Source organism: Chelmon rostratus, chromosome 22 (assembly GCF_017976325.1).
Source record: "Chelmon rostratus isolate fCheRos1 chromosome 22, fCheRos1.pri, whole genome shotgun sequence".
Classification (NCBI taxonomy): domain Eukaryota; kingdom Metazoa; phylum Chordata; class Actinopteri; order Chaetodontiformes; family Chaetodontidae; genus Chelmon; species Chelmon rostratus.
The window spans coordinates 12,269,288-12,296,554 of NC_055679.1; the positions used below are offsets into that span (position 1 = coordinate 12,269,288).

The following is a 27,267-nucleotide window of genomic DNA, read 5'->3' on the forward strand; positions in this document are numbered from 1 at the left end:
TTAATGCTGTCACTTAGGTTGCCTTATGAAAGCCTCATGTTGTCTCCACAGTGACTCATGGTCAAAGGGTGCAAAGAGCTCCATCAGCAGTTCATGATTATTACAACATTGTTTTTCTGAGCAAGTGCATCTATTTGAGCTAAATTATGGCATCCAATACATCTTTGTACCACATGCATATTATTTAATCACTCACTGACCTGATCACCATTTGACCCAAATCAAACATCAAATGCAATCAAATTTTATATACAACTGTATATAATGAGAACCAGACCCTTTAACTGTCACAGTCAACTTAATTTTACATTTATTATAGATAGTAAAAATGCAAGCCACATATATCCATAAAGTAAATGTTCTTTTTTTGTTGACCCAGGATCATGTGGACTTTCAATCAAATCAGATCAAAAACAAACAGCCTGTATCTCTTAAAACATAACAGAATTCATAGTTTAATCTAAGAGTAATGTTTATGTGACGATGTGATGAGAGACCAAACATCTGTGCAGAATATGAAACAACCACCAGTTCCAGAATCTGTCCCTCCGGTTGACCCGGTTGTCAGCTTAGTTTCAGCCAGCTGTTTGGTACCAGGCTATATGGTTCTCTCTGTGCTTTTGTTTTCAGCTCCATAATAATTTACTGCATGAAATTCAAATTAGAGTGACAACATTAGGAGTAGAGTAGTAGACTGACTTGCTTGTTTACATCCAGCGACTGTCCCAACGGGGCGGGCACATGGCACTGGAAACAGATCCTGGGGGAATGACTGTGCGTTTGTCACATCAGCTATGAGAAATGTTGTCAGTATTGGGTCTTCGTATCATTTATGTTTCAGTCCTACACTTTGTAGCTTCTCTGCAAATTACTGCAGCCTCTTTTTACTTTCATTTGTCTGGATAAAACCTGAACCTGATGGCCCTTTGAGTTACTTAGACTTGTGCTCTCTGATGGTTTACATATTTTCTCTTGATCTTGTTGGAGCTGATTCCAGAAGTACATCATTATTTCTCACACTATTTCTTTCGTGGCAGAATTTTCTGCAGCGTATGCTGTAGCCACTGAGCTACATCTAATACATAAATCAATGGTGGTCCAACACAGAGGTGTACACAACCTTTGAGATATCAGTATAGATAACCTTCAAGAAAACCATTCCTAATCCCTCAGTGTGTTGTCTCCTTATTCTTGGCATGTGGTTCTCACCTGCCAGCCCAGACAGACAAATTTCTGGATAATTGATCTTGTTTTCCACCTCAGTCTGTGTCCGTCTTACATAGACCAGCCCTCAGTTGCTTCTTTACTCAAAGTCTCCACCGTGTTACAGAAATCTAGGAACTAAAAAATATATGCCAGTAAATGGACATAGCATATATGTTCACAGGTTGTTTGTTGGCTGGGTTGGAGTGGACAAGCATTGTATGCTGTTAATTTGCATCACTGGTTTTAACAGTGAATTGAATCCATTGCTGAACATGTGACACTATAGCTTTTATGTAGGCAAAGATAGTAGCCTGGAGAAGCCCCCAAAATGGTATTCCCAATGATATTCTGTTTCCTTGGTGTATTGCCAGAGATGTATAGATGTGTGAGGAGGGAACATAATGTTAGGTCGCCATGGGCTGGAGACATATGTCACCCCCAGTGAATCCTGGGATTGCAGCCAAAGGAAGAAGGGGGAGATAATAGAGGCGAGAAAGCGCTGTAATGAAATAGAGGATAGCAGAGAAGCTGAGTTATCACTTACAGAACAATCAGTGGTGCCTATCTCTTATTCACTAACCTAATCAATGCTGTTGTCACTGTTTTATTGCATATGTAATGCCAGAATATATTGACTCGGAGGATGTTTGCACACGCAGCAGATTTCTGTGTGGACTGTGTGTGCCTTTCCCAGTCTAGTACTGTATATCTCTGTGGGAACATGTGCAGTCATGTGCATCTGAGACAGAGTTGCAAGAGTCTGTATGTGCGTGTGCATGTAGTGAATGCATCAGCGTGCCTGGCTTTTTAACTCCATCAAAACGCATCTGAATCCTGCCAAATGCAGCAGATCCATATGTTAAATGCGATTGTTTGCTTGAGTGAGGCGACTGACCCTGATTTTGGGTGTGTTTACCTTATTATTCTAAGCGTTCCTCATTGCTGTACTAAAGTTTTATTGCTGGAGTGCTCAGAATATTGATAGTCTCTTTGGCTCACTTGTGTCTCATTAAAAATTCATGGGGATTTGTGTGGCGCTCTGGCTGCATGACAGAAGTAAGCGAAAGTAAAACTCACAACATCATAGAACAAGACTGCTATCTGGTGGTCAGTGTTGGAATAAAACCTGAGGTATGCAGCTTCATTACAAACCTTACCCTTTAACATTAAGACAGACCTCCTTTGGATTTTTTTGCATGCACCCCCTGTTCCTCACTTCTTGGTATTTGTGCACACACTAATTCATCCAGTCTTCTTCCCTCAGCATGCAGGACGGTGGTGCAGGCAGACATAGTGTTTCTGGTGGATGAGTCATGGAGTGTGGGCCAGACCAGCTTCTCCAGTGTCAAGGACTTCATCTCAGCCATCATCTCCTCCTTCAAGGACAGTGTGATGGGGACTGAGGGGGTGCGCTTTGGAGTCACCGTCTTTGGGGATGTCCCGAGGTAAAACTCAAATACAAAACACACAGCACAGACCATTGAGTCAGACTCATTTAACTTAACCACAGATGATTGTATTTTCCAGTTGAGAGTCCCAGAAACTCTAATCAGAGAAAACAGACAACATGGCCTTGGTCAGAAGGCCTTGTGGCTGTACTAAAATCGAGGCTTAGGACCAAATGTGACCATCTATTCCATTATTGCTACATAATCCAGTTCTCCCATAATTGTTTCCTGCAGGATGCGGATTGCTTTGACGGACTACAGCTCACTGGAGGAGGTGCTCAGAGCCATCAGAGACCTTCCTTATGAGGGTGGATCCAGGAGGATCGGTGATGCCCTCCAGTTTTTGGTTGACCCTGTGTTCAGTCCTGTCATCAGTCGAGACCATGCCCCAAAGGTACAATGCTTCAGCTGGAGAGATGTGAAAAACAATCTGGGGTGCTTGTATCTAGCACACCAACACATTGGAGAAAAGCATAGAAAAAGTACCCTTGAAACCGTCCTTCAAACTGACTGCACTTGCTTTAGGTAATACCACGCAAGAGCAAAGGTAAAAGAGGTCACATCACTTTAAAATAAAGGTCCTTCATCTTTTTTCCGTGCTCATCACAAACTGAGGGGCTTAAATCTTGTTAAATGTATGACAAAGTGTGGACACACAAGCTACAGAGAAACAATTGAATTAAGATTACAGCCCACACTGCGAAGACTGTTGCTTCCAGCTGGCCACCAACATGCATATATTGTATGTTCTGGCCCCGTGTGAAAGGAAATGACTAGTCAGGAGTCTGTATTTGTACTCCAAAGAACATTGTGGACAAAAACAAACAAAACAAAATGGTCTCCCATTTTCTCTCCACTGTGAATCTGATTAAACCGTCTTGCTCTATGCTTGGAATACAAACTGAGAGTGTGTCTGACAGAAAGTTGCATCTTTTGCTTGGGGAAGGGCAAAAAAAAAAGGTGGGGACAATCATTTTTGCCTCCCCTATCAACTCAAAGCGCACAATCAGTTGAAAGGCTGTTGATAAGAGAGGACTAGTGCCAACAGTGCCAGACACACTGGAAAAAGTCCAGTTGATGGTCATCCAAAGAGTCCCATTGAAAGATATCGGCCTGCGATGTCACAGGATCTTGAAAAATATGTATCAAATTGGTTATGGTCCTAACTTTGGACCTGAATCTAAATGCAATAGCCAGCAACTTACTAAACTTGTCTCATAAGTGCCTTGTCAGATACCCAAATGTCCTTCCAACAACTCTCCATTCCTGGCAACTACATTTCTCTGACAGTCTAGCACAGCAGCGTAGTCTCAGTATAACACAGCTGGTTAGCATTCCAATCATCTCTCTATCTCTGAGTGTGCGTGTGAATCATCTTGCAGCAGCACACTTGACGTGGGAAGGCAGAGAATTGAGGATTAGGCTGATATATTGAATTGTACAGCCGGAGCACATGCAGAAAAGCAGCTACGTTCTAATATTGATGCTTTCCAGCCCTCATCTTCATTGACTGAGGGATGAACTTTGAATGAACTGAGTAAATTCTCCTTAATGGGCAAATTAGCAGTCTTAGTTGCAAGCTGGCATCCTTGAATTCGACTTTGTTTGATTTATTTAATCACGTATTTAATTATGAGTTAAACCGTGTCAAAAGTCCATGGGGGCTTTTTGAGAATAACACAGTTTGCAAGGATGTTCTTTTCACCCAAACAAATGATATTCAGAGAGTGGATGAACCTCCACTGATGCAAAACACAGATTTAGCAAACCCCAACACAAAATCAAAGGTAGAAAGTGAGCTACTAAAACAAACCATACTGCCATGAATTATTATGCAGATTATCTGGGTATTGTCTAATAAAAATCGTGCAGAATGCCAGTAAAATATCAAGAAGATTACTGATTCACACTGATCTTTCATTATCTAATTGTCCCACTTTTTAGTTACTGACCTTAATGCATGTGTACGTATTATAATGTTTAATGTGTGTGTGTGTTTTTTTCTGTCTCACTGCTGTTCAGATCGCTGTAATGATCACAAATGGGCGTTCAGATGACCGGGTCGACGCCGCAGCCAAGGCAGTAGCTGACAATGGGATTTCTCTCTTTGCAGTAGGTGAGCATGGAACTTGGTATTGTGAATTCCTCCAACATCCCCACTGCAGCGGCCCCTCTGATTTTATCCGAGCTCTGTCGGCTTATCTGCAGTGTTTGCAGTTAGAAATTCATGTCCTGCACATTTGAATTCATTGGCTTCAGCGTGGGTATTTGTATAGCGTGTGTGAGAATCTTGTTTTTGAGTGCCTGGGTGCGCTCATGCAGACGTTTGCACTGTATATGTATGCACAAACATAGCAATATCGACCTTGTATGCATGTAAGAATAAGTGAGTGATTAATTCAGCTCCTATAGTGTATAGCGCACTTTCTGATATTGTGTGTTTCATCAGCAAAGCCACTTTATCCTCCAACCTTTCCCCTGCTCATGAATACACACTGCTGTTTACCCACATGTTTACTTACACATATCTTACCCTCTTTCTCCTACACACATGCATAAGCACACAAGCCCACAACTTACTCCTCTCAGCTAGGAGTGGTGCAATAATTACTGCTCATTAGCCGATGGTGTGCTAATCGCAGCCATTTTTCATTAGGCGATTCACTGTCCCCCATCTGCACCTCTGACACTGAGGCCTGCTCCTCTCGTTTATCACTCTCGCAGAGAAGCGCCACATGCATCTTGTGAATTAGTGCAAAACCAATATGCCTGTAGAGCCTGTGTAGCATGGATAACACATGTTGTGTGCAGATATATGCATCAAAATACATGTTCTATACATAGGAACAGCTAGTAAGAAAACAAATGCACATTTATCTTTTATTAGGTATTATCCAGGTAGATTCAGGTAACTGTGAATTTACTGTCCTGCTTCTGTTAAAGTTTCTTCTTTATTACATTAATAGCTTTCAAATCCAGATTAGGGCTTTATCAGGTGTCAGGAGCCAGACAATCAGGAGCCAGACAAACACACATAGTTCTATAATTTAAGATGCCAGGTGCCAGAAAGTGTTTGATTAAGACTGTGTGTGTCTACAACATGCATATGGAAGGGTATGTACATCTTTTTGTTATTAAAAATAAATTACTTGTAATGCCACAGCTCCCCCTAGTGGTGTAGGAAAGTATGTGGAGAAAATGCAAACTAAAGAGGAACGACAACACATAATTACTGCTCTGTGATTCACATTCACTTGTTTTCATTGTGTATTAATCAAGTAAAATCCCACAAGTATCAAAGTCCTGTCATGTATGTATGGCAGGTAATTCAGCATGTTAATTGCCTTTGAAGTGTTGCTTTTATCTGCTTTGGTAAATATAACTGGACTAACCATATTTAAGTTTTATCGACTTCATCCCACACATTCTCACGTTTTCTTTTTGTCCGTCCTGAGACCAGGTGTCAGGGGAGCTGATGAGTCAGAGCTGATGAGGATTGTGTCAGAGCCACGCGAGGAGCACCTATTGCTGGGCCCCGACTACTCTCTCCTTGAAGCCGTCCTTCCCAAACTGTCCCGCAGAGTGTGTTTTACTGCCTCCGAGCCACCGCTTCCTGTGAAAAAGTCCCAGCCTAGTGAGTCAATACACACCCAGCATCAAAGCAAAGTTCTTTGTAACAAACTTAGATTTCCTTGAAAAAATGCCCTCATCCTGACAGCTGTTGCATTTTTATATAGATGAAGTCAATTTCAAACTAGAACTTGAAAAGTACAATAAAAATGCATAATAGTTTTCTCTTATTTCACTCTGCCCTGCAGCTCACTCACTAAGATTGATTTATATTGCAGGCAAATTATACATCCGAACCAACTTGCATGCTTTAAGTTCCTCTCCTCCTTTTCTCTCATCTCATCCCTCTTTCTGTACCAACTTTAGTTGAAGAGCGTGTGGTGGGTCCCAGAGACTTGCAGATTAGCGAGTTGGCCCACAGTTCCCTCAGACTGACATGGAGCCAGGCCACAAGTGATGTCACTGGATATCGTCTCCTGGTCACCCCTCTCAGCTCCAAGGGACACCTCCTCCCTGTACACCAAAGACAGGTGAGGGATTACGCTTGTGCATAATTATGAGTGTTGTTGTTGTTATTGAGCCGGAGTGTAACAGAGCAGACTCTATTATCATAATGGAGGTCCTATTGTTGTAGCTGTGAGCGGTAGCTTCGCCGTACCTCAGATGTGATTTAAGGACCTAATAGTTGTTGCACATAACAATCTGTTTCCTGCTGATTGAGCTAATCACCTAATAGCTCAAAGACTTTGATACAAACTTAAAAGATCCCATTAAATAAACAACTCAGATTAAGCTCTGGAGACATGATTGTTTGCAAGTTGTACAATTCATCAGCCAGAGACTTGAAAAGGAACTCATTTTATATTTTTTGGTATCATTTGGGAACAAAAAGTGCCACCTCTCAAATTATATCTTGCAAGTAGCTGGCACATGTATGAATCCTTCCATATCAGGAACATGTTTCCACCTCTGTGACCAGCACATGGTCTGAACTAAAATGCAGTGAGTCTCTCTTTGCAGCCTAAGTCACAGTATTCGTGTAGGAGGACTGTGGGTTCAGTTCTATCTGCAATTCTATCTGTGTTATTCTCCAGAGCTCACAGCAATACCACATTAAGTGGTATTGGCATCCATTCCCAGTTCTCCTGCAATATCCATGCTTATGTGTTTGTGTTTGTGTGCCTGTGTATGCAGTCGTACCCTGAACAGAGACAGAGAATTACCTTACAGTACCAAGGGAGGGATGTTTCAGTTTCTGCATTATGTTATAAGGCACAACATGCCACCTAATTTGAATAGAAAGAAAAGAGGGTAGAAGAGGCTACTGAACAGGAGTGTAAACAAAGCATCAGGGTGCTGGTGGTTTACTGAGGTAGACACTCACTGAGAAGTGAAGATATGAATGCATTTTTATGTAAGACAAGATATTTACACATTTCAGAAGTGTATCTGTGTATTTCCCTCTTGTGCTCTGACTTCAACACTTTCTTGATCAATTGTCTTTCGCTTCGCTTCAGTCTCTCTTGCTCCCTCTTGCTCACACACGCTTAGCTTGTTCTCGTTCTGCTGTGTTCTGTGTACGCCACAGATTGATCTGAAGGCAGATGTGAGCACAACAGTGGTGACGGAGCTGAGTCCCAAAACAGACTATTCCCTCACCGTCTATGCCATCTACCCCAATCTCATAGGAGACTCTGCAACAATCACCGTCCAGACAAGTGGGTGTCACACATCAGTGAATGCACCTTGTCGAAAATGCACAAATACTTCTGCATATCTGTTGTGGATTTAACTGTATTTCGCTTTCCTGAGCAACAAGTTTCTGTCTCTTAGCCCCTTTGCCTCAAGTGTCAAACTTCCGTGTTATTGAGGAGGGTCTGTTCTCTCTGCGCCTGGGCTGGACGCCTCCGCTAGGGAAGCTCAATGGATTCAAGATCTTCATCCCAAGATGTATGCTAACATTTCACCATGCAATTGTTATTCAATTTAAATCAGTGCATCCAGCGTCACAGGAACAACTTGCGGGGTATATTTCTTGAGTATTGATTCTCCTGGATGTCTGTTCCGCAGCCAACCGACCAGGGTTTACTTATGAGCACCTGCTTCCTGGAGACACCTCTTCTCATGTGATTGACAGCCTGGAGGAGGATAAGAAGTACATTATCAGTATTTATGCTGTTTTCCCCCAAGGACCAAGTGAACCGGTTTCAGTAGTGGGCAAGACATGTAAGTTTATTGGCTTTGATCAAAGCACCATAATTTTATTAAAGCTGGGGTAGGCAGATGTGTTTTTTTTGTGTCATTGGGCAGCAATTCCATAATATTGTATTGTATATTGTAATTCAAGTAGTTTGAGAGAAAACTAGACGTCTGCACCACCTGTTGACTTGGCCCTGACAGGACAGAGTCCTATTGGCTGTTCTGCAAATGCAGATGCACATGTGCATCCCTTCAGATGGTGAAAGTCTGATTCAGTGTTGGAAAAAACACATGGAAATGCATTCCGGCTCCACACAGAGCTTCAGGCCATTGTGCTCATTGTGGGAAAGAGGCATGATGACAAACAGTGGGGAGTAACTTTTAAGGGAGGGCAGAGGTGTGTGTGGTGTACTAGCCTCTCATCCCGCTGTTAGATGGTGTCACAGCTGCTTCTGAAGCCTCAGGTGCTCTGCCCTGGGGGTCACGAAGCACTTGCAAAGCCGTCATTGAGGAGGTGAGTCACTGCAAGAGGGACCGGTGTCTTGTTGTGGCTCATGCTGTGGAGAGCAGGCCGTATGAGGCATGAGGTTTCGCAGGGCAACTAACTCCTTCCACTGCAGTTCAAACTTGTGGGTTTGCTGAAACGGGCTAGATGGAGTGATTTGAGGCAGCAAATAAAGAGGCAGAGGGGTTTGAATAGGTTTGCATGATTTTTGCCTACTGCAGCTTTAATTCACATAAACAGAAATGCCGAAGATCAAATCTTCATTTGTTTACCATATTTAACACTCTTACACATTTATTACTCCAGACAATGACAGAAAAGAGCCTGGATAGCGGTACCCAATCAACAATTGCAGGACAAAGTCAAGTAATAGAGTTAGATATAACATATATTTGTGTGTGTGTGTCTGTACAGAAGGTAGCAAATGCCAAGGTGTAGTACCACATATATCCACTGTAGGGTGATGTTGCTCAAGAAAAAATACCAGCATTTGGTCTATAATACATAGTAAGACTCTAATTTATCTCTACTTCATGTCATTATTCTGCCATTACTGTAATGTTATGGATCACTTAATAAATGAAATGAAATTTGTGCATGTGGATTTGTGGAAATGTGTGTTCCACAGTAAAGCTTGTACAAGTTCAGCAGTTCCTGGTCCAGAACGCCACCACAGACACTGTCCAGGCGAGGTGGCCCTCAGTCAAGGGTGCCACAGGCTACCGTCTGACGTGGGAATCCCCAGGTAAGAGGAGATAATCTTGGTTTATGAAATTGTTCCAAAAAGTGTGATATTAGAGTTACATATCAACAAGAGTTGCTGCCAACCAGATCTTATTTTATGACATTTAACTATTCAGTGCCTCTGTGTGTCTTTCAGATGGCCACATAGAGAACATAAACCTGGGGGACAACTTTAACTTCTACATGATCCAGGGCCTCCACTCAGGCTCTGAGTACACCGTCACCATCAACCCCATCTTTGGAGACACTGAGGGGCCCATCACCTCCACCAAAGTCAAGACATGTAATTATGATGCTTGCTAGGAAGCACAAAAATACAGGCTTGCAGTATTATAGGCGTATGAAAGATTAGACTTACAGATGAACAACAACTCTCTTTCTCTGTGTGTCAGTGGAAAGCAGTGCAGTACAGACTCTGAAGGTGTCCGCTGTGAGCACCAGTGCTGCTGTCGTCTCATGGAACAGTGTCCCAGGAGCTACAGGATACAGACTGGCCTGGGGACCCACCCCAGGTGATTTACCCTTCCTGTTTTGTTCACACCATAAAAGTATATCCATGCAGTTATAAGATCTGGTTCTTCTAGTGTTGCATGTATATATAAAATCTCTGCCATACAGCCTAGTGATGTCCTTCCAGAGCAGGTGTTGGGCAAAGGTCATGTGCTTTAAAGTGTATGTATGCATGCATGCATGCCCAGGCTTTTTTCTGCTGTTGGCTTGCTTCCGTTCTGCCGGTGACAGAGTCACTCTGATGAGAGCTTTTGAAATGCCACCGCTTTTACAATGGACACATCCACCCTGCCAGCCTGCCAGGAGGATTTGACAGGTGGAACACAGCCCAGTGATGTCCTTCCACAGCAAGTGTCGATGAAATGCAAATGTCTAGTGAAAAGGAGGAGGGTGACGTTTTCCAGAGCAGGGGGCTTTGGTGCTGAGCCAGAGTTGAGAGGAATACCAGGACAGTGAGGAATAACCAATTGAAAGAAAGAGTGATGTGACTGTACTGTCAATGTTAATGCTGTTCTCAGAGTTTCTTGGTCGGGACCGTCCCAGGCAGCTGGCTCTGAACGGCAGCACCACAGAGTACCAGCTGAAGAATGTGGCCCATGACACAGAGTATGTCCTGACTCTCTATGTGCTGTTTGGATCTGTGGTGGGGCCTGGTATCTCTGCTACCTTCAGAACCTGTGAGTACCAGTTTTCAATATGTCTCCCACCCCTTGGGTGTTTATTTTCTTAGTCTTTCTGTGCAGACTCATCGCAGTTATTCATGTTCCGTCTTTCTCTTCCTCAGCTCCGTTGGGCTACGTGTCCAACTTCAAGGTGATATCCTACACCAGCACCTCCATAGATGTGGAGTGGAGTCCCATAGTTGGAGCTACTGAGTACAAACTCTCCTGGAACACAGGTGATATATTTACCCATATTGTTCAAAGCTCCAGCCCAACAGGGAGACTATTAATGTGTTTTCACATGTCAGTCAAGCAAACTTTATATTGGTGTAGTTATCAGGTAATAGAAGTTGTGGGAGTAACTCAAAATTCCTACACTATATGTGATATTGTGTTACGTGTGTCTGCGTGCTTGCAGATGGTAGCAGCCCTCAGTCCCGTTACCTGGACCGCAGTGTTCTCTTCTATCGCATCGAAGACCTGAACCCACAGTCCTCCTACACGATCACCATCTGCGCAGTGTACGGCAACTCAGAGGGACCAGATATCTCCTTAACTCAGCTCACAGGTACAGAACGGAAGTGAGGTCTCACAGTTTATTTTAACTGATCGTGATTCATCTTTAGATCTAAATAGCTCTGTGCAGCTGGGCCCTCCCATTGTAATTAAATGGGTAGGGATTGCGAGGTTCTTCATCCTGTTCCACAGCGCCCTGCTTGATTGACACGTCTTGTATTTTGGTCTTCCCATTTTAACCACAGTTCCTGTCGTTGTCACTTGTAGTATGTGTCACTGAGTCCAGGTCTGCAGAGCTGCTATCATTTTATCACTGTCACTGTCAAAGTTAGTGTGTCACGCCAAGTGCCAAGGTTATTACACTGACAAATGATATGATGCTGTGTGAGTAAAGCCACACCAGGTTTAACTTCATGTGATTTTTGAAATTATATCACCTGACGTGGCTGCATGGTGTTATTTTTCAGCTGCCGTCTCAGACTCAGGACCAATTCAGGCACTGAGGGAGGTGAAGGTTGTGGACATTGGAGTCAACTCATTCACCCTATCCTGGAGGAAAACACCAGGGGCATCTGGGTACAAAATCTCCTGGATCCCCTTCCTGGGTAAGGCACCACACAAACACACACACACACACATATATGCACAGTCAACTATGTGTTCTTACACCCCAATATTCACGTAAGTTGTGCATACACTTCAAAAACAGTTTATTGCAAAATGTATATTTCCCAAATCACTGTTTGGACTCCTGTGGCTCAGTGCATTGGAGTTTAAACTGTAAGTGAGAACACAGCAGTGTTATTTTGCACTCTCATTATCTCAATACACTGAAATTGTATTATTTCCCACTCTAGGGGGCAATGAGAAGTCCCATGTGGCGTCTTCTGCTTCTACCACCTACACCATCCACAACCTGCAGGAGAGCTCAGCTTATAAGATCCAGGTGTCCTCCATGGTGGGCAATAGGCTTGGAAGCCCAGTCCTGGTCACTGCACGTACCTGTGAGTCCTGCCTGCCCAAAACAGTGAGCAACAGCATGAGATGTGTCTGAATCAGAGGTTTCAGGGAGATATTTTATACAGTTATATATAACATACATTAATGGTATTAATGTGTCCATGGTATTTTAAATCATCACAGTCCTGTAAACTAGTATTTCGATGCACAGGATTCTCCAGTGGTGCCTTCACTGATGTCTTTTCTCTATCAGACTTCATAATCTTCCCCATGTTTGTGGAGAAAATATAATGATTGCTGTCAGCGGTGATACTGACCTTTTTAAGTGGATCAGATGCAACTGATCAAGTACAGTGCTTCCTTCATTTATTTATTGGGTCAATGCAAGCTGCACAGCCGAAAGCTGGAACTGTGCTTTCCTATCGTCCATGTTTGTCCATAAACATTGATTAAGCCTCGGATTGAAATGTTGCAGCATATTCAGCAAAAATTCTAATCTTGATTTTTCCTGGTTATTCCACCCGCCTGTGTTTTGTTTTGTTGTTGTTGTTTGTTTCATTATTCATGTGTTTTTTCTCTTTCAGTGGATCTTCCAAAGGTGAATGGCTTCGCTGCTCTGAACACTACAGACAGCAGCACTGTCCTGAACTGGACACGTGTGGCTGGTGTCTCTGGATACCGTCTGTCCTGGAGGCACATCTCAGGTCAGCAGTGAACGACATGTTCAGTCTCACGATTCTCACCCTTAATTTAGCAGCATGTTATCTGCTAACTGGCACAGCCACTGTTTTGTTTAAAAGTGGAGTTGGTGTGAAGATCATTTATTTGGATTTATTTGAATAAATTCCAAATACATTATGATTGTAGTAGTAATAATTTTTTCAGGGTCCTTCTGGGTTTGAGGCAGATATGTAGCATGATGTTATTGCATTGTGTATTGAGTCTCAGCATTAGCACTCTTTTGTCGAAAAGGGAAATATTAAGAAAAACACTCACAAAACTAATATCCATGTTTTATCATACATGCATGAGTTTTACAAGCACACAGAATTATTTTTTAGATCATGTGTGTCACATATCGTTGGATGGTGACAAATTGATCGCTCAGTTGATTTGAAAAATTCAAAACTGTGGACTAAAATGTATTGATTTATGACTCATCAATCACTGAATCACGTTCCCCTTTGTGTGTTTTTTCAGTGTTGGAGACTAAAACAGAGATCCTGGGCCCTGGTTTCACCTCCTATAAGATCAATGATTTGCTGTATGGAAGAACCTATATTTTTACCATCAGACCTTTGTATGGAGAAGTGGAGGGCCCTATAAGCACGGTGTATCAGAGAATATGTAAGACATTACTTAAATGGTTTGATTGCAAACTTATTCAGTAACCAGCTAATGGTTACAAAGAAGTTAGGAAAGACTTTACACACGGAGTTAAAGTCCTTGATTTTGGAAATGCTGGGGCAACTCAGTAAACTACTTCCATCAAACCCACAGAGAGCTGTTCAACTGCAGTTAACTGCTCTTAAAATCCTTTTTCCTTCACTCTATCCCATCTGTAGCAAACAGCAACCAGTCTGTTTCCATCTAGAGACCTTTAGAGTTTGATTTAGCTTTTTTAATCAGTTACTTTGTGGCTCTGTTCATCTCAGTGGGACAGGAGCCTTCGGTGGTAACAGTCCAGTCCATGCCAGGCACAGTCGCCCCTCACATCACGACCGCCTCCATCACCAACACCACCACCACTCACACGGCCGTCAGGACCACCCGGCGCCCCATTGTTGTGCCACAGACTAAATCCATAACCACCAAGAAGCCTCCAGGTCAGCCAAGCGTCACTGAGGCCAGGGCAGGAGTCACCACCGTTCGATTAACTACATTCAGTGCAGCGACAACAGCTCCACCAAGACCGGGTATTTTACAGAGATGCTGCTTCATACGTGCATATTGCTCAAGTTATATGATCTGCAGTGTGAAGAATAAGTAATTGACTGTGTGTCTAGTCTGCATTAAACTGTATGTATTTAAGGTTTGTGTGTTTTTGTGTTTTGTCAGTGTGCGGTAAGAGCAAAGCAGACATAGTGTTCTTAGTGGATGAGTCCTCCAGCATTGGTGTGAACAACTTCATCAAGATGAAAGACTTCATGTTCCGGGTGGCCACTTACTTCCCTGTCATTGGCTCTCAGGCCACACAGGTTGGTCTCCCAGTAAAAACTTTCTTTGTTTTATCTTGTTTCAGCTTTACAGTCTGGTGATGATGTGGCTCAAGGTGCAAACTGTGCTTTGGTCTCTTTGGCCGTAAGTTTGTTCTAATGTGGTAGGACAGTTCCAAACTGGACTTGATTGCAGTGCTTTTAAACGATGATAGCTGCTGCAAGGTGGCAAAGTGTTCCACTGAGTCTCCTGTGCAGACCCTTACCATTACCAAGAACACAATGTGCAATTCTTCAACCTAGTGGGACAATCTGACCCAAACATTGGCAGAGAGGATAAACAAGGCACAATGCCACATGGCTTGTTGTTGGCGAAGTAAAGAGTGGCAGCCAGGGTAAACATGCAAAAAAATTTATATTTTGTGTGAAGAGCATCGACTATAATGAAATTCCAAATTGCTGTACAACTTAAAGTGGCATCACATTCAGTTTGGCCAAGATGATGATGTTATGATGATGTGTGTTTTCCCCATTAATTTTCTCTCAGATAGCCGTGGTTCATTACAGCGATGAGCCTCGAATTGAATTCCGTCTCAATGACTTCAAAGACAGAAACTCTGTGCTCAGGGCGCTCAGAGCTCTGCGTTATGTAGGGGGCAACACCAGAACAGGTCAGTGACACTCACACGTCTTTGCTCCTATTTGCTACCTGTCATCATTATCATCATCACACATTATTCTCATAACACCATCTAGGTGCAGCTGTTGATGTCACAGTTTCTATCTGTCATGCTGGTGGGCAGAAAATATGCTATTCTTGGTCCTGCTTACGTATAGATGCATTAATACTGACTCCTGTCGTAGCAAGTACCACGCGAGCTAACCTTGTCAAAGAAAATTTGCACAGTGCAGGATTTACTGCGTCATGTAAGATAACTAGAAGTTGCATTGAATTGCTTTTGTTTCCATAAACATCACAGAGAATTACAGAGGAGGGGAACACATTTTTGGTTGAACTTGTTTGGAGCCTGCAGAGTTCACAAAGCCTTGAAGTGATCATTCTATACATGAAAAAGCAAATCATTCTTTTTAATGACTTCATTTAAAAAAATGAGTTAGTCATTGTTATTTCTAGAAGATAAAAACTTAAACTATAACAGGCTTTTGATTAGAGGGTTTTATATTAATATATAATTTTATTTCATTCTTGTTTAATTGTATTTAATTGTTTAGTTATTTTCTAAAAATTAACTTTAGCATTTATATATCTGGTATACATTAGCCTTGCATTGTTTTGCTGTTTTGTAGATCTGTTCAGCTTGTTAGTCGTCTGTCATGAAAGGTGCAATAAAAATAAACTTTGTTGAAGGTGTGCATTGCTTACATCACTGCGGCACCTCAAAACCAGCATTTATAAGAGTAATACTCCCCAAAGTTTCATTGTTTCTCTTAATACTTTTGTGTGCACCCAGGAAAAGGCATCAGCTACGTCCTACAGGAACTGTTCCAGGAGTCTCTGGGGATGAGGCAGGATGTGGCCCACGTTCTGGTTCTAATTACAGATGGCAGGGCCCAGGATAACGTGGAGCCTCCCTCCAGAATTGCACGTGCTCTGGGTAAGTACAAGTCATTGTAAAGCCTCCAAATTGTTTTAGTATAGCCAAAAATGCAATGTGGAAATAGCAGAGAAATATTATTTTCTTGAATGAATCTGTGATAAAGGTTTCTCCTGGATTATCATTTTTTGAATCTGCTTCTCTCCAGGTGTCAGTGTCCTGGCAATCGGAGTCTCTAATGCAGACATCGAGGAGCTGAATAAAATAGCAGCACCCACCAACTACAAAAACATCTTCTACGCACCAACCTTTGATGACTTCCCTTCCATAGAGAGAGAGTTTATCAATAGCATCTGTAGTGAGGAACTCCTCTCCGAGTTCAAACTGCATGACGAGGCAAGACTAACGCAAAACTGTTGTCCGTCTCATTGTTTCCTTTCTGTTTCACTACATTCAGATATGGAGCGCAAGCAGGCATCTTGAGAAGACATTTAAAGTAAATGCACCTAGAAGATGTTTATGAGAGGGCGTCCAAACCAGCTCTGCTGATGGTTAGGCATTCATGGTGACCCTGTATCAGATACTTTTTAATCGACTCACAAGACCCTGTGGGTGGAAACACTCCACCGGGCTTGACTTTAATTTAGCATCAGAGTGGTGGAGGGGATGAAATGGAAGCATCTGCATTACACAGCCGTCTTTGCCACTTTATGCTATATCCTGTCAGTCGTCCACGATATCTGCATGCAGTCCGTGATTAATATTTTTTCCCTTGTTTCCATTTCCAGTTCGCTCAGTTAGACACTCCGACAGAAGACCCAGAGGAGCTGCTCAAACCTGAAGGTCCCTGCCCGTCCACGTGTGCGAAGGTGAGGGCAAAATCCTCCTTCTCCTCCCACCGCCAGCTTTGTCATTATTGTTGTCATCATCACTGTCATAATCACATCAGTCATAGTGCGGCCACATGCGTGAGAGGGTACAAATCACCTCAAAATTCAATATAAAGCCATGTAAATATTTTTATGAGTTCTTGTTCTTAAACCAAGATTCAACAGCAGCACATTGTGTCATTTATTTACATTAACACTGGTTTGATTGACGAGTTCTCTTTATTAATCTCATTAATTGTTTGTTTATCCAGGGCCAGAAAGGGGAGAAGGTGAGTTAACTGAAATGTATAGCATATAATCATGAAATATCACATTCATTTAGAAATGTATGCCAAAGCAGTGTTATTCATGTTACCCTCACTCTTTCAGGGCGATGGTTTTGGTGTCGGAGGTCTGGTACGTTTCATCAAGTTTTCTTACGTCCCCTGTTTAGTGATAATACTTTGCATTCTCCACTGTCTTCACTCTGTCCTGTTCAAATGTACCCTCATTCATATGAATTCAATTTCATTGTCTTTATTATTAATTTGACTTATTGTTTGTTTGTGTATGTAGAGATTTCGGCAAAGTCCTGGACAGTATGATCCTTTCACCTCTTCCAAAGGAGAAATGGGAGAAAGGGTAAGAATCAACATAATGCACAATAGACACTACCACCATCATCATCATCATCATTGATAGTAATGTGTTTGTTAATATTTAGTCTACCATTGATGCAAAAAATACACGTTGAAGTTACTGCCAGAAGGCTACAGTACGTCACACAAAAACGAGCAAAACTAATGTAGAGGGACAAACTTTATCTGCAATAGAAGCATTGCATTGCATATAAAGTGAAAGTTGCAGCATCTTCATCATGTTGAAACATAAGTCTTTACTCTGTGCTGAGTATTGACAGATTCACAGGTGAACAGATGTTTCTGTGCTGTGTTTGTGGCGGTGACTCATCAGCTTGAAGTATGCACAGTACAGGGCTTAAACGAGAGGTGACCGACAGTCTGTTTGCTGTTGTTCATTCCTTGAGTCAGTTGCAGTGAATGTAAACACAGCTGCTTGGTCCTCATGGGTCCAGTGAATCACATTACTGTCGTCATTACTTTTTCATTCGCGCTGTATTCCAATCTCATAACCCTGCTGTGACTGTGTGGGTGAGCGTGGCTTTGCTGTGTGTGTCTGTTGTTTCATTCTCCAGCGCAGACCATAATGTTTCAATCTGACAGGGACCTCCAGGAACAGATGGCGTACCTGGGTTGCCAGGACGACCAGGGAGAACTGGACCACCAGGTTCTGCCGGCCAACGGGTAACTAAATTGGGAAAAAACAAAACCTCACACTGACTCGGTTAAAGTTTATTTCATTTAGCTCTGACTCTGAAAATGATGTTTGTGTTTTTTCAGGGCGCTCCAGGCGTTCCAGGTGATATGGTGAGATGAAAATGACAAATGCATTTATAACAAAAGCTTTTAATGGAGCTTTATGTTGGGTCAGCTGGCTAAAACTCATGAAAATATGTTGTCATGTCTTCTAATGTGTGCATCACCTGCTCCCTTTACCTTTCCACTGCAGACTTCATAAATAAATGAAGGAAGAGAAAATCCATGTAATATTTAGAGTTTCAATTATCTGCAGTAGGCAATTTTTATTTTGTCATGTAGGGTCAGACAGGAAGTGGAGTTTTATATTCATCATTTCAACATCATCATCAACTTTTTGAAAGCATTTTTTTGGGCATTTTTGCTTTTACTAGATAAGAGACGGTAGAAAGAGGACAGAAAATAAGGGTGGACAGATTCTAAAGCCTGAAAGCATCAAACAGGATTGCGATCATGTAAACCCAGAGGCCACCAGGATGCCTCACCAATAAACTGTTTCATGTTCTGCAAGTCTATCAGTATAATATCTTATTTGATTGATTAATGTTGCTTCACTCTTTCCCTGGCAGGGTCTGCCTGGACCAGCTGGTTCAAAAGGACAGAGAGGAGAGAGAGTAAGTCTAACATGCGCATTTAATTCAGACTGATTGCTTTCAGCTATGATTTGAGCTCATGGCACAGTTGTCGTCTGGATTTATCTACTTTTGTGAAAGGGGTTTTTTGTGTGTTCACATGTAGGGAGAGCCTGGATATGTTATAGCCGGCACAGACGCAAATTTTGTTCCTGGACGAAAAGGAGAGCCGGGATCTTCAGTGAGTCCTTATAAAAACTCTTTTGAAGGTTTTCGACGGTGAGCTTCGGGAAAACTCTGTTTTTACTCTGTTACAGGGTCCTCAGGGACCTCCTGGTGTACCAGGGGTCAATGGAGCTCCGGGACTACCTGGCCAGCTAGGACCAGCAGGGTCACCGGGAGTATCTGTCAAGGTAACATAGCTCAGTGAACACTGTCACAGCATAATGGTGTCTCTCTGTTGGTGATGTTTCATTATACAGGTATCCCACCGTCATATTGCATCATATAATGTCAGACTAACCCACAGTATTCAGTTTGAAGTGTCACAAAATGCTTTAGCATGTTTTGACAGCAGCAAACACAGTCAACCAGAGTTGTTTTTACTGTCTGCACTTTGCAGGGAGATCCTGGGGAGCCGGGAGCAAAAGTGAGTATGATGGCTTCTTGTGAAAAGGTTGCACTGGAAGATTTAATGTGCAGCATAAATATCATGCATCATAAATGTTGTCTTCTTGCATACGAAGCCTATTTTTAACGCCTCAGAACTCATATCTGATAATTATTCTCATTATTTTTGAAAGGGCTTACGTGGGAAGCAGGGTGTGAAAGGAGACAAAGGAGAGTCGGGAAGAGATGTAAGCGCATAGTTGATACAATTATTAGATGTAGGCAGAAGACATTGCACAACACAAATGGAAGATTATTCAGAGTTGCCTTCGGAAAAAAATCGTTTGCATAATTTAAAGTGTTTTTTTATTCTCTCGTCTTTGTTTCTTTCCTGCTGTCGCTGACACACAAACTCTGATATACACGCACACGTTTGCAAACCGCTGCAGGGAATTGCAGGTTTGCCTGGACCCATTGGCATTGATGGGGTGCCAGGGTTACCAGGCCAGAAAGGAGAGAAGGTAACAGTGTTATTGATGAAGAAGCTGACCAACCTGCTAAAGATACATGAATATAGACTGAGTAACTGATGAATGTTCATTATTTGCAGGGAGAAGAAGGAATTGGCATACAAGGTATTCAAGGTGCTCGTGGAGAGCCGGGAGAAAAGGTACGGTACATCACTTAAAGAGGAAAAATCTTCTAGAGATGTGGAGTTTTATCATTTTATTTACAGCAGCCATCTGTTCTTAGATGTCTGCCGTGATGAGAGCAACAAGCTAACTGTCTTATGGGGCAGATTGTTAATGTGGAACAGGCGTTCTCTGGATGCCTTATTATGAAATCCAATTTTTGTTTCAGTGTTTGAACTGTTGTGTTGCAGGGAAATATCGGCTTAATGGGACCAGTTGGCCCAAAGGTAACAAACATGAAAAGCACATTTAAGCACAGAGTATTCTGTTTCCTCTGAATGTGACATGTTTTTGTTGGAGATGTTGATAGGGAATAATATCTGCGATGTCATTTATATTTTAAGGGTGATCTTGGAGAGCAGGGCATCCAAGGAATCATCGGGCCTCGGGTGCGCACTTCATTATTGTCTCCTGTGCAATAGCTAGCGATGACTTCCTGCATATTTTACCCTCAAATTCATATAAATTAATTCCAGCTTAGTCTAATGAGATGAAACCAAACCTATTAAACTGTGGGTGAATCTTGTGTAAGAATCAGTGATGAAAGGATTCAGAGGGAGTGATTTATTTTTACCTGCAGGGAAAGAAGGGATTCAAAGGGGAGCAAGGGGACAAGGTGAGTTCATCCCCCACACATCCACTCTCTCTTCATTAGGCTGAAAATATTCACTCTATAATTAATATGGTGAAGTGAAAGAATCGATTTCATTCAGAGTCAGGCTAATAGATGTTTGAATAACGCTGCCATCATACTATAAGTAACTGTATGTGAGTGTGTGCATGGTTCAGTTTTAAGTTTTTAATGAATTAATACATTTGTGTCTTTTTAGGGAGAACAGGGAGAGATGGGACCAATAGGACCACAAGGACCCACAGTGAGTGAGCCTTACATTTGATAGGATGTGGTCTTAATACACAGACTGATGCACGTTTTAGCTGCTTCAGATTTACATTTTGAAGTGCTGAGACAAACTATTCCTCACAAATATTGAAATATATGTTTATGTATATATTTTTTACATACTACCTGCACACCAATTTCCCACTAAACCAACATAATAATAATTGCTTCTGCAACCCAGATTCCAAAACGACTGGGACGCTGTGTAAAACATAAATAAAACCAAATGTGATCATTTGCTAATATACTCAATTGAAAACTGTACAAAGACAATATATTTAATATTTTACTTTACTTTTTCATTCTGAATTTGATGCACCAACACGTTTCAAACAAGTTGGGAGAGGAGCAACAAATAACTGGGAAAGTTGTGGAATGCTCCAAAAACACCTGTTTGGAACACTCCACAGGTAAACAGGTTGATTGGCAACAGGTGATAGTATTATGATTGGGTATGAAAGGGGCATCCTGGAAAGGCTCAGTGGTTCACAAGTGAGGATGAAGCGAGGTTCACCACTTTGTGAACACAAATATAAAGGATGTTACTACATGGGCTCAAAAACACTTCATGTCTGAGCCCATGTTGTAAACACAGTTTGTTTGCAAGTTATTCTGTTTCGTTTTTGTGGAGTCGGAGTTGCACTTACTCACCTGAGCATATTCAAATCTGCTTCCTAATTAATTTTTGATTACAATGGTGCAGATGTAATGTATTTATTTGAGACCAACTCTGAAAACTGCCTGGAAAAGTCGGTAATACACATTTCAATAATTGTTCTCTAATGTCTCAGAACAGACATTTAGATTAATAAATGAACAAACGAGGAAGCCATTTTGTTCTGGGTTTTCAAGATTAGACTCTTATCATAGATTATGATTACACACGATCGAGAGCCAAATTGTCAAACCTCAGTGGGTATCTTCAGCAAATGGGCCATTTTGTCCTGCATCGCTGATTTTTAATTTGAGGCAGCACAGTCCTTTGGAAGCGACTTTCCCCCAAAATGCCGTCATGAGAACCATGTTGTAAAACAGGGTGCAGTTTTCAGTTCAAAAAGTTTGGTAGCTGTTGTGTTCAAAGCTAAATTGCTGGTTAACAGAGAGTGATCGATTTTGTTTATTGGGTACTTTAGAATTTATGATAGTTGATGAATGGCAAAAAATAAGTCAAAGTTGCTGGAGAGAGGATTGGAATTAACAGTGATAACAGAATAAATGGAAATTCAGAATTCAGATTTTTTTTTCATTTACTTTGACTTTTGAAGGGACGGACAGGACCACTGGGGTTAAAAGGAGATGAGGGTCCAAGAGGAGCTCCTGGAGATCCAGCCAAGGGTGTAAGAAAACATTTACACTTTAGAAATTGAAGTACTTGATACTCAGCACTCAGTCTTCTTTTTCCTATCACAACAGATAATTGGCCCAACTGGAAAAAAGGGTGCCAGGGTAAGTGACCAAAATAAGCTTTTTTTCTACATTTATTAATGCAGGAAAACATGTGTCTGCAGCAGCTCACAGTTCTCATCTGCAACTGAGGTACACCCCGGAAAACCTAGTTTCAGTTACCATCACGTCAGATATTTCATCACAGCGGCCTGGCAACATGAATAAAGGAGGAGTCAGGACTCAAATGAAGAACAAAAGAATCACTTCCAACTAAGGGCGAGCACGAAGGCTGATTTATTTACAAAACGGAAAATGATGACAACTAAACAAAGGGCACAGAGGTAATTTCAAAAATATAACAAAAGACGCTAAGGATTTCAAAAATACAACTAAGGAGGCTAGGATATCAAAAATACAAAGGCAGAGGCACGATGGCAAGGACTGGTAACAAGCCGAGATACAGAGAGCACAAGACGTACGAGACAACCTGGCACAGGACAGAGGGAGACACGGACTATACAGTATATACATGAGGTGACAATGAACAGGTGGAGACAATCAGGGTGGGGCAGACAATCAGACAGGTGGGAAACACGTCAGGAAGTCAGGTATCTGGAACGAGAGGAGAGTTAGGGGTTCACAATAAGACAGGAAGTGCATGACAAGACCTGACACTGTGAACAGACACATGCCATCACATTTTGACTCAGATGTTGTTAAAATCTAATTCCTTTCAAATAAAATCCAGCTGTGGTTTCAGCTGTTCCAATGGCCCTGCTCAACCTCCTGTCTGTCTGCATTGACTCATAGCGCCACCTGCTGCTGTGGAGGGCAAATTACTCTACACATTTGTGAGAAAGTCACAGCGCAACATTAACACATTAAAAACTGAGTTCAAGTTCAGTTGGAAACAGCAGCTGACAAAACAATCTCACCTGAATGTCACTTTAAAAGCTTTCAGCTTTCGATCATGATCATGGCCTTCATCAGCACATGGAGTTTGCTTTTTCTCGTCCATGTTGTCTTAAAAGTTTAGGTTCAAAGTTTGTTCATTAAAAAGTGGTTTCACTGCACTACTACGATGACGTTTTCGTTCTTCTTGTGCATCATATTCCTGCCGGGCTCTGTGAAACCTGTTTCATATACGATTCAAAATACGTACTTTTCTTAACCTGTGAAAATACCCTTGAAGTGATATCTGTTCCAGCCTACTGAGGTTTAACTCAACCAATACAATTAGTCAAGCCTCCAGAGGAGCTGTGCCTCCGAGAAATGTTTGCACGATTAAGACTTCAGTCTGCAATGGTCTTCACCTCTGCTCCGCTCGACTGCTGATTTGAAGTTTGAGAAGTTGCTGAGGGGGGCAAAACGTTGCTCTCTGCCCTGGTTAAGGTTTTGCAATTAGCCCAAAGACTTAAACTCTAAGTTGTTTGCCTGTTTTTACCTTAACTGGCTTAGAATAAGTCATCCCGCCAGAGGGAAGTGATTCTCATAATGTTTTATTCTGTCGAGACATTCTTAATTAATTGTTTGGGGTATTCTTGCAGACTCAGACTCAGTCCTCTGGGTCTGCTTATCAAACACAATTAAGATTTTCTCTCATTAGCTTTTGCAGTGGGGCTGAACGCACCAATGAATGGGACTTCTTTAATCTCAGTCCACAGGGTAACGTTTATAGTAAAGAGTTTTGTTTTGAAACCGCAGGGCTAATTTAGCCTGGTGACCAGAATCCTGTTGACTGATTTTCTGTGTATGCGTGCATGTATGTGCATATTTTTGTCAGGGAGACATTGGTCCAGACGGCCCCACAGGCCCCCAGGGAATAAAGGGTGAACAAGGAGTCAAAGGAGAGAAGGTTAATATTGACAAATATTGCACATTAAGCTTGCAGTTTGTCATGTCTGCATTTTGCAATCTTTCTGATTCATTAATAAAAGAGTATAAAATGAATAGCCGTCATGCTTTATATGATGATATGGCTATGGCTTGTTCTGATGTGCGCAGGGCAGTCCTGGGTTCGGGATTCCAGGACAGCGGGGACCGAAGGGAGAAAATGGCGAGAGGGTAAGTCAGCTGAATAAGTGAAATTATTCCTTCAACCTTATTGTCATCATAAATACTGAAGGTAAAAACAGCTGCTGATTGTTATTTATGTTTCATCATTCACAGGGAAACGTTGGTTTGTCTGGAAAACCAGGACCAAAAGTAAGTGAACTGAATGTGAGGCTGCTGTAGTTTTTATATTGGTCTAGAATTGGTCAAATGACTTCATGTGATGGTCACTAGTCGTAACAAGCAGTTTTTTAAAATCTTTTTGAGCATCCTTCAGCTCATTGCTTTGGTTCACCTTCCACACTCTCACAAGTATGAAAAAGCCTATAACTGGAGTCATGAATTGTGTATCCAGGGGCAGGATGGCTCGAAAGGGGACAAAGGGAGTCTTGGTTTACCCGGCAATCCTGGAGAACCAGGATTAAGAGGTAAAGATGTAAGTAAATCCTGAGTGGCTGTTACAGCCACAATACAATTTTTTTGTGCAACAGAATTTAGATGTTTTTTTCTAATGAGAGTTTATATAGAAAACGTTACATCAGGAGGAAGTCCAGAGTATTAATTAAAACATAAGATAGAAGATAATAAAGTCAGAATGTGATGTGCACAGATAAAATTCAGCATTCATTGTATGTTTGCACAGTATTTGTATTGTAGTATTGGAGACAATTACTGTTGACTTTGTGTGCAGGGAGCAGCGGGAACTAGAGGAGACCAAGGGATGAAGGTACAGTCAGCGTGTTCATTTAATGTTTTCTTGATGCTTTGCTTTGTTGCTTAGGAGGTTAGCTTGTTTAATGATGCTGTATATTCAGTACAGTTGTAAATACACTTATAATCAATGCAATCATGTATGCTGCTCATATTAAGTGATGACCTCCTTTTGTGTTTCACAGGGTGAACAAGGACCACCTGGAGAACCTGGTGACAGAGGAATTAGGGTATTTCTTCAGTGTTTTGTGAGACTAAGGGCACAATCTGGGTCATAGAAACAATCAGCAGTTTCATTTGCTTTGTTTATGTCACATTTCTGTTTCTCTTCATGTCAAATCTCTGGTTTTAGGCCTCTTATGCTGAAGGGTGCCACTTAGTTAACCCAGAATTTAGAAGCTCTGCAGTCTTTCAGGCCTTTAAACATAAAGTTGCAGCAATTATACGCACATTTTTTTGTTTAGTTTTGTATTTACTGTAAAGTCACTCTAAGGCTGTTGATCTAAGCGGCAATGGAAGGTGATATCTCTTTTTAATTTCTCTGTTTTTGATCAGGGTCCACTGGGATTACCAGGCCGACCAGGAGACCCAGGGGAGAAAGGAGATACTGGGAAGCCTGGTCTGCCAGTAGGTTCTTTGAATTTAATAAAATGAAGACAACTTTTAAATTATACATTTAATTTTTTTCTTTGTGGAAGTCATGTCTCTATTAAGTAAAACCCTACAGTTCAGTTTATTTTGGAGTGTAAATGTAATAATTCAGCTTGAATTGCAAACCTGTGATGTTCTTTTTATTTTGAAGGGCAGTGATGGAAAGAGAGGCGACAAAGGGGAGACGGTATGTTTGTATTCACCACCATCTCTCTCTCATTTGATGAGCATGTGTATTGTTTCTCCTGCCTGACGCCTTCTGATCATTCTTCTGTGTCGCTCACCATGTCACAGCTTCACAACCTGCTATCGTCCTGTGACCTCACGATTTCTGTTTCGATATGTTCAGTAATTAAGTTTGGCTTTTTGTGCGTGTGCCACCCTCCAGTGCGCCTGCTGTTTTCCCTTTGTGCTGCCAATATGGACTGTGTTTAGCAGTGTGACATTTTAGATTTTAACTGTGTTTTCTTGTGCTCTTCCTTTGATCATGCTGCCGTCGTCACAAAGGGAAAACCTGGACCTCCGGGAGTGCAAGTAAACAAACCTCTGTTATCATTTTTGACAGCTTCTCATCAGTTCAGCCATGTTTGTCAAGGGCATTCGTTGTAACGGAGCTCGTAAAGAACAAAGGAGAAAACACAACTCTCCCATGAGACCTTGGAAAATGAATTTCTACTCTCAATCAGAGGGAATTGCGTCAATTAGCAAGTTAACTTTCAATTTCTCATTTTGTCCCACCAGATTGTGTCCGACAACAGTGTACTGACCAGAGTGATAAAGGTAAGTCACATGCAACATGCTTTATGTCGTTCAGCCTTATCTCTTTTATTGTTTCATGAGGGAATTTAAAGTTCTCTTTTCTTTTTTTCTTCTCCTCAGGGAGAACCAGGAGAGTCTGGTCAGCCTGGTTTGAGGGGAGAAACAGGTCTACCTGGACCAAGAGTGAGTAACCTACTGATTGCTTCACATGTCACAATCTTCAGAAGCACACTGATCATGTCTACCATCAATAGCAGTGCAAAAGTCCATTGCTTGATTTGGCAAACATTCTCTCGTCCAGACTCTAAAATGTGAGGGTTTTCTGTTTTTCTCTGTTTTAAACAATAGCAATTTGAAAATCTTTGGAATTTGGACTGTCAGTCAAATAAAAAAGAGCATGTGTAGACTTACCTAAAGCTGTTTTTTGGCATTTCTTGAATTAAACCCCTGAATGATTAATGATTTCATTGAGAAAATAATCAGCAGAATAATCGATGATGAGAATAATGGTCAGTTAATAGCTAAACCTATTTATATTACTTTCTAAGTTATAGTTGGTGTTTTTTGTTTTTGGTATGTGTGTAATCTCTTAACTGACATGACAACTGATTGGAATTTTTTTTCGGAGGCAACAATAAC

General features: G+C 41.7%; 1 protein-coding gene across 1 annotated transcript in view; it reads left to right on the plus strand.

Annotated features, from left to right (window-relative positions):
- Positions 1–2,225: 2,225 nt before the first annotated feature.
- col7a1l (collagen type VII alpha 1-like) overlaps positions 2,226–27,267 on the plus strand; it is a 50,265-nt gene continuing 25,223 nt past the window's right edge. Inside the window, exons 1-54 of the mRNA XM_041964447.1 lie at positions 2,226–2,262; positions 2,471–2,651; positions 2,889–3,048; positions 4,677–4,770; positions 6,115–6,288; positions 6,591–6,754; positions 7,813–7,942; positions 8,058–8,174; positions 8,295–8,450; positions 9,557–9,673; positions 9,809–9,955; positions 10,065–10,184; positions 10,701–10,859; positions 10,967–11,080; positions 11,263–11,412; positions 11,828–11,965; positions 12,218–12,364; positions 12,905–13,024; positions 13,521–13,667; positions 13,976–14,236; positions 14,379–14,518; positions 15,024–15,147; positions 15,949–16,092; positions 16,241–16,428; positions 16,821–16,901; positions 17,174–17,191; positions 17,292–17,318; positions 17,478–17,543; positions 18,143–18,223; positions 18,320–18,346; positions 18,865–18,909; positions 19,034–19,108; positions 19,185–19,280; positions 19,490–19,516; positions 19,671–19,724; positions 19,926–19,997; positions 20,087–20,146; positions 20,360–20,395; positions 20,513–20,557; positions 20,749–20,784; positions 20,999–21,043; positions 22,335–22,406; positions 22,483–22,515; positions 24,239–24,310; positions 24,460–24,519; positions 24,625–24,660; positions 24,863–24,943; positions 25,199–25,234; positions 25,404–25,448; positions 25,774–25,845; positions 26,021–26,056; positions 26,377–26,403; positions 26,611–26,649; positions 26,749–26,811. Of these exons, the coding sequence (XP_041820381.1) occupies positions 2,226–2,262; positions 2,471–2,651; positions 2,889–3,048; positions 4,677–4,770; positions 6,115–6,288; positions 6,591–6,754; positions 7,813–7,942; positions 8,058–8,174; positions 8,295–8,450; positions 9,557–9,673; positions 9,809–9,955; positions 10,065–10,184; positions 10,701–10,859; positions 10,967–11,080; positions 11,263–11,412; positions 11,828–11,965; positions 12,218–12,364; positions 12,905–13,024; positions 13,521–13,667; positions 13,976–14,236; positions 14,379–14,518; positions 15,024–15,147; positions 15,949–16,092; positions 16,241–16,428; positions 16,821–16,901; positions 17,174–17,191; positions 17,292–17,318; positions 17,478–17,543; positions 18,143–18,223; positions 18,320–18,346; positions 18,865–18,909; positions 19,034–19,108; positions 19,185–19,280; positions 19,490–19,516; positions 19,671–19,724; positions 19,926–19,997; positions 20,087–20,146; positions 20,360–20,395; positions 20,513–20,557; positions 20,749–20,784; positions 20,999–21,043; positions 22,335–22,406; positions 22,483–22,515; positions 24,239–24,310; positions 24,460–24,519; positions 24,625–24,660; positions 24,863–24,943; positions 25,199–25,234; positions 25,404–25,448; positions 25,774–25,845; positions 26,021–26,056; positions 26,377–26,403; positions 26,611–26,649; positions 26,749–26,811 (4,992 nt within the window). The remainder of the gene's footprint in view (positions 2,263–2,470; positions 2,652–2,888; positions 3,049–4,676; positions 4,771–6,114; positions 6,289–6,590; positions 6,755–7,812; positions 7,943–8,057; positions 8,175–8,294; positions 8,451–9,556; positions 9,674–9,808; positions 9,956–10,064; positions 10,185–10,700; positions 10,860–10,966; positions 11,081–11,262; positions 11,413–11,827; positions 11,966–12,217; positions 12,365–12,904; positions 13,025–13,520; positions 13,668–13,975; positions 14,237–14,378; positions 14,519–15,023; positions 15,148–15,948; positions 16,093–16,240; positions 16,429–16,820; positions 16,902–17,173; positions 17,192–17,291; positions 17,319–17,477; positions 17,544–18,142; positions 18,224–18,319; positions 18,347–18,864; positions 18,910–19,033; positions 19,109–19,184; positions 19,281–19,489; positions 19,517–19,670; positions 19,725–19,925; positions 19,998–20,086; positions 20,147–20,359; positions 20,396–20,512; positions 20,558–20,748; positions 20,785–20,998; positions 21,044–22,334; positions 22,407–22,482; positions 22,516–24,238; positions 24,311–24,459; positions 24,520–24,624; positions 24,661–24,862; positions 24,944–25,198; positions 25,235–25,403; positions 25,449–25,773; positions 25,846–26,020; positions 26,057–26,376; positions 26,404–26,610; positions 26,650–26,748; positions 26,812–27,267) is intronic.